The 7,029-nt window shown below is 27.7% G+C and overlaps 2 protein-coding genes across 2 annotated transcripts in view; both read left to right on the top strand.

Moving 5' to 3' along the window:
• Nucleotides 1–243: 243 nt before the first annotated feature.
• On the top strand, nt 244–3,658 carry LOC103308712 (D-aspartate oxidase). Its single transcript, XM_008182576.3, has 6 exons — nt 244–593; nt 1,676–1,796; nt 1,954–2,108; nt 2,292–2,448; nt 2,738–3,016; nt 3,162–3,658. The coding sequence occupies exons 1-6, from the start codon at nt 388–390 to the stop codon at nt 3,255–3,257; spliced, it is 1,014 nt and encodes a 337-aa protein (XP_008180798.1). The 5' UTR covers nt 244–387; the 3' UTR covers nt 3,258–3,658.
• Nucleotides 3,659–3,699: 41 nt separating this feature from the next.
• The window catches only part of LOC100166145 (dynein assembly factor 4, axonemal), a 17,888-nt gene continuing 14,558 nt past the window's right edge, over nt 3,700–7,029 (top strand). Inside the window, exon 1 of the mRNA XM_008182575.3 lies at nt 3,700–4,085. Coding sequence (XP_008180797.1) covers nt 3,963–4,085 — 123 coding nt within the window. The 5' untranslated portion in view covers nt 3,700–3,962. The remainder of the gene's footprint in view (nt 4,086–7,029) is intronic.

The raw sequence follows: 7,029 nt of genomic DNA, 5'->3' as shown, positions 1-7,029 counted from the left end.
TTCCATTTATTGTTATTAATTATTATTTATTTATTGTCTAATATACTTACTATACAAGCGGGTTTGTAGTTAGGTACATAAGTACATCAATTAGTCAAGCTATATAATATATAACTGTTCGGTACATATATTTTGATTACATTTATCGATTATGACCCGGTTGAATTATACGCATTTATAATACTTCACATTATATTTTAATTATTGTTGATCGTATTAATCGAAGTGTTATATCGGTTCAATGGATTATAATTACAGCTCGTAGCACAGTACACGCTCATGCTTTGTGCGGTGTTGAAATCCTTGCGTTTCTGTTGGATTTACGTTTGTTATTGTTGAACGAAAACATTTTGTTTTTATATATTATCTAAAAAAGAAAACCGCTAAATGGCGACATCACCGCGTAAAAGAGTGGTCATTGTCGGTGCGGGTATTGTTGGTGTGAATTCGGCGATGGAAGTTCAGAGGAGATACCCGAATTACAACGTGACGCTGATCGCGGATAAGTTCAACGGAGACACACTCAGTGACGGCGCCGCCGGATTGTTGCGGCCGGACACGTACATTTTCGGTCCCAGCTTAGAGATCTCTCAGTGAGTTTACTTTCCATAATTATATTATCTATTATATGAAATCAAAGGGCCTATCTGATGTTCCTTATGCAGTTTTTGATCAATTGTCATTACATTTTGCACACATATTCGTTATACGGGTACATATATAGAGTTATACCATTGGCAATGGGAAATAAAAAAGATAGCACTTGAGAATGACGATAAATAAATCCAAAGACAATTTCTGAGGGTGGCGGGGAATTATTTGGAAAAACCTTGATTATTATTTTAATTATTATATTATGTCACCTGTTCTAGGGTAGGCACGTCTAAATATTTGTACCTACGTAGGTACCTACTCACATTCTACTAACAATTAACAACGTGACAAAACACAAAAAACATTTTTAACGCACAGCTTCGGAAAACTGACTCTTTTGCAATTATATACGATCTTATTTTTATAAATTTTTTTTTTATCTTGCTTACTTTATACTTATCACATATTATACAAGTATTCAAATATTATAAACGCTGTAAATTTTAAAACGCACAAAATTACATTGCATATTGCATGAAACATGCATAGATCAATTTAATACAATGTGACATTTAAAATTGTCTGCAATATATTATAATTATAAGTATTTTTAAATTATGATATTTCACAGATTCATAAATATAAATATATAAATAATATTCACATTTATATTCTAGAACAGATAGCGTATAAGTATGGTCAGTAAAGACTACAGATAATATTTAGGTTTGATGATAAGGTAAATTATTATTGTTCTGGTATATAAGTCGAGGCACCTTTGCCATAGATTAAGCAATCAAATTTGAATTATAAATATTGTATTAGAAATATTGCAGTTATAGTCATTAATATATTTTATTGAAGACTTGACGTTTTTATACAAGGGGTCACTCATAATATTACATACCTATACATTTATAATTAGTAATAACATAATATTTTAAAAGCGAGGTAGGTATAGGGCTGTGTTTCTTTTATTTTAGCATTTATTTAAATTTAAATTGATTTTAATTTTTTTATAAATTTGATTGAAACAGTACTTATAATTTACTTGACTATATAATCGAATTTTTTTTTATAGGCAATGGGTCAACGACTCTTATAGTTTTTATAAAAATCTATTAAAAAATAGGGATAAACCATATGGCATAAATGAAGTTTCTGGTTACACATTTTCGACTAAGAATCCAGATATTACAAAAGTAAGTAATAATAACGCATTATAAATTCTCATACCTATTCATATAACAATGATTTAAGATCCATTAATATTCGTCTAACCTATGAAATAAAGACAACGTGTGAAAGTTATTTATATATTTTATGTGTACTTACCTATTATGTATGCATTAATGTTAGAACCATTACATGAGCAAATGTTCACAAGACTTCAGAGAAGCTACAGATGAGGAATTAAAAGCGCATTCATCTGCTGAGAATCAACTAAACTATGGTTGCTTCTTTACGTCGATAGTCATTGAATGTAAACTATTCTTACCATGGGCTTTAAAAAAGTATGTATTTATTAAAACATATATACCTAATTATTTAACATATAAATACTTGAAGTATGTCGGACGACAGACATTGTCAGTCATAAAGTTTTACAACCAATTGAATTTCAAAAATCATAATTTTTATTTTTTTGTTACTTATCATTATTTAAATATGAAATTGATGTATTTTTTTTTTTATAGGATTAGTAATAATGGTGGAACTATAATTAACAGAAAAATCGAATCACTTGAAGAACTATGTGGAGAATATGATATTATTTTTAACTGCACTGGATTCAGAGCCGGAAAATTATGTAATGATGTAAATGTATTGCCTATTCGTGGACAAGTAATTCGGGTAAAATATTTTTATTACAATTTTACCACACATTTAAAATTTATATTTAAAATAGTTTATTATATAACATTTCTCGAATTACATTTAAATATATTACTGAAGTGGCATATTTATAATTTTAACTCTATCTATAGTTATTATAATTATATTTTTTCCAATAATATTTTTTATTCTTATGTTCCTACACATCCTTCGATAAAATATTTTACTTTAAATGTAGTATGATACTCAATCATAAAATCGAATAAAAGCGATTTCAACATTCAACATTTCTATCATTATGTTGTAGGTCAAAGCTCCGTGGGTTGACAAATTTTACTATCGTGATTCCGACACGTATATAATTCCTTCAATAAGCGACGGGACTGTCGTACTAGGTGGATGTAGACATTTTGGTAGTCATAACGAGCAGGAGAATGAACGCAACACAGAAGAAATACTGGAAAATTGTATCAATTTATTGCCATCATTGAAAGAAGCGTTAAAAACTGACTACAAAGTTTGGGTCGGGCTTAGACCTTATCGGAACAAAATTCGTGTAGAAACCGAATACATAAATGATACTGTGGTAAGTTCTCAAATTTAAAATACGCAGCATTATCTTATAAAGACCGATCATTTTTAACTTGAGACGAATCGTTAGGATGTAGGTACATATTATAAAAAATAAAAATACCGGATTCACTTATATAGTTATATCTAAATTTGTTTAGATTGTACACAATTATGGGCATGGAGGATACGGAGTAACATTAGCGCCAGGAACAGTGAAATATGCAGTTGACTTGTTGACCTCAGTTAACAAATGATTTAACAACATAATGCAATTACGTATTTGGTTATAGTAGTATAATTATACTATAAAGTATATTTAGTAGTCACATACCTACCTAATATTAGTGATAATGGTCGGCATTTAAAGGTCCGATCGGGATCCGATTTAATTACGGCTGTATTCTTGTGATTAATCAAAACATATTTCATTGATTATTTAAAAATGTAGGTATATTTATTTTATAATCGATGATTGTTAAAATACCAGTGTGTTATTGAGTTTAATATTAGGTGTAAATATTTATAATATGTTAAATGTTAATTTCAATATTTGATATTCATAATAAATAATAATTAGGTACTATTTAATAAAGACATTTGGACTTTAGGAAAAAAAGTATACAACAAAATATATCTATCGAAATTAATGACCAAATTTCCAATCTTATCTTTTCTGTTTTTATTGAAAGTGATAATTAATAATTAATTCCTCTACATCATCTCTAAGCACCATTACTAAAAGTAATAACGAAACGTAACAACGTCATTATTATATTATAGTGTGGGACGTAGGTTATACTTATTTATTTTATTTGTTACGGGTATCACTGCAATATTTTTCGACACCATGGTAACAAACAATCGCTTGACGATTACAATTATTTTTCTTTAAAAGATTATGTAAGTAGACATCGTATGTGTTTAGGGAAAATCAATACGTCCAAATTAAATTCAAAATAATGCCTATCATCGTGAAAGACTTTTCTTGGTGGCAAACTGAGTGTAAATTGTTTATACAAATTCAAATTCCACATATATCTCAGAAAAATGCTGATATTCTTACGTCTAATAAATATTTAAAAGTAAGTGCAACTGCAGTATTTATATGGTAATAGATAAAATCGTGGGTAATTACACAGCGTGTCATTGTCTTAGTATAGGTATATAATATAAATACATTATAAAATATAAAGTATGTACCTAATAGAAATAGCTGGAAAATATAATTTAAATTAACTATTCAAAAACTTTCATTCTAATCAATATTACATTATTTAAAAATAATAAACCATTTAAAATGTTTTAAAAAATTGATAAGAATTAAAATTATCAAATATTTAGTTAATTATATCTGCCGGTTCTTTCTGATACGTCATTTTGTATTTGTTAACATACCTGCAGAGTATACAGGACGTTTATGTTAACAGCAAACACTCATTATCTCAAAAAGTATAGATTATGATTTTGATAGTATTTTTTGAAAATGTAAAGCCATTACTTAAAAATTATATTTTTTACTATTTATATCATTTGAATGACAGGATGTATTAAAAATTTGTAATATCATAAACCAAAGCTCCTTATTTTTTTTCGAGAATTTGATTTATATTAATTAAATTTGTAATGAATAGTTAATTAGATATTCGTGTACTTATTTAAAGTATTGAATGTTTAAATGTGATAAATTGGAAATATACATGCTGCCTGCACCCTGCCCATTATGTTGATCCACTATTCCGATCATGTAATCCCTAAATATATACTTACCTATTTATAACCGGCATCCAGATATATGGTCAAAATATGATGCTAATACGGTAAATAAATATACAATGACGGGTCAACGGATGAAGGTGTTAACTGAAATTTTTTCAAAAATGCATTTTATTGCATGAATAAAGGTGTTATAATGTTATAAACATTATATCACAATTTGATAAGGTTTTATTTAGTGGTCACCAATAGGCAATAATAGAAATGTTATGGTTATATCTACGTGTTATAAGAAGAACTGATCATTAGTTGTAGTGGATAAAAGTGGTAGTGTATATGTTAACTTGAAAAATTTCAAAAATGTTAGTTAATACCTTTATCCATTGATCCCTTCAAATACTCTTTTAAAAATTAGAAAAATATGCAAAAATAATCAAATGAAAGTATACACATTTTACATTTTAACAAGGGCAAGTTAGGAAAGCCCACTCTGCTAGCGTGTTAAATTCTTGATTTCTAAACGTAAATTAATAGAACGCTATACATTATTATCATTATAAATGCCAAATAGGTACCATAGTGCACTCACTAACTCACTGATCGCTATACATCTCAAAAATTACAATACGTAAGGCTCTGTCCTGGGTGAACTGTATAATGGTTATGTTGATTTTTTTGCTATATCACGTTATGTGTTTAGACAGAATGTTTATATGGCCTCAAATTTACTTGTTTAAATTATTGTTTTTTAATTATTATGCACCTTTTGGTTCTATTTTACTATTTATTGTTAATTTAATAACTTATACTTTGTTTTTTTTTTTATGTAATTTATCCTTTATTCGCTGTTTACTATTGCCATATTTATTAATTTCATACTTTTAGATTCTGAGCGGAGCGAGGAAGCTATTGGTTTTACAATGGTATTTATTTTTTTATTTATTTTTTATATCCTGTATACACAATTTCTACCAGAAGGAGTACTTCGATTTCGACATATAGTACTTTATCTTATAGCACATCGGACCAAGCTGGTACTTTAGAGAGGTCATTTTTCGATTTTCTCAATAGTTATTTAATGTCATGGGAAAAACTACCGAAAAATTACGAAAAAACGCTAAAAATGGGATTTTAATTTCGAACACTTTGTGTATCACCATAGAAATGAATAAAAAAGGTGGGTAAGTGGATGTCGCTCTGCTGTACAGTAGGTTACAAGTGGGTCACTGTATAATGGATGGTATTAAATTTGAATTCAATGATATAATATCATTGTATAATAAAAACGATTCTGAGCGGAGACGGTTTGTCAGTCTAGGTACCTATAAGACATAATATTATATTAGGTACCTATAATAAATTCCAAATTAATCATATCATAATATTTATTAGGTACTTATAACGCATTATACATCAACAAAAAACCGTGGTACTATCATAGATATATAATAGTATACTTTAGAAGTTTCAAGTACCCACGAATAATATTATATAATCACAACAAAATAACTAAAATAGTTATCCTAGGTTTTTAATATGTAATTTCGTCCAAATTTGTACTTAAAATGACTATAAAAATAAACTGTGTAAATGTATTTTTTAGATTTTTTGGTAACAGAATTAATTACTTACGTGGAATCTTGTTTTAAATTTTCAATTCTTAGATACAAAAATTGAACATTTTATAAATTTTTAACTACAAAATAATTTTTCAAATTAAAATTTGATAGATTAAGATAAATCTAAAACACCGAATATTAAATAACGCATTGAACAAAGTTTGAGTCATATACAGTTTGTACATTTAACAGGTAACGAAGTGCACGGGATCAGCTAGTATATAATATATGGATAGCAATTTAAAAAAAAAGGGGGGTAAGTGGATGTCACTCTGCTTTACAGTAGGTTACAAGTGGGTCACTGTATAATGGATAGTATTAAATTTGAATTCAATGATATAATATCACTGTACAAGAAAAACGATTCTGAGTGGAGACGGTTTGTCAGTCTAGATATTAGACATACCTATTATAGGTATACTTATCTATAGTATTAAAAAAAAATTTACCTATAATAGGTATCAATAATAAATTCCAAATTAATCATATCACAATATCCATTAGGTAACGCGTCATATATCAACAACAAACCGTGGTACTATCATAGATATATAATATTATACTTTAGAAGTTTCAAGTACCCACCAATAATATTATACAATCACAACAAAACAATTAAAATAGTTATTCCAGGTTTTTTAATACGTAATTTTGTCCAAATTTGAACAAAAAATTACTATAAAAATAAACTGTG

Source organism: Acyrthosiphon pisum, chromosome A1, assembly GCF_005508785.2.
Source record: "Acyrthosiphon pisum isolate AL4f chromosome A1, pea_aphid_22Mar2018_4r6ur, whole genome shotgun sequence".
NCBI classification, from domain to species: Eukaryota; Metazoa; Arthropoda; class Insecta; order Hemiptera; family Aphididae; genus Acyrthosiphon; species Acyrthosiphon pisum.
The sequence above is the reverse complement of the archived record's forward strand: the minus strand, read 5'-3'. Positions and strand labels throughout refer to the sequence as shown.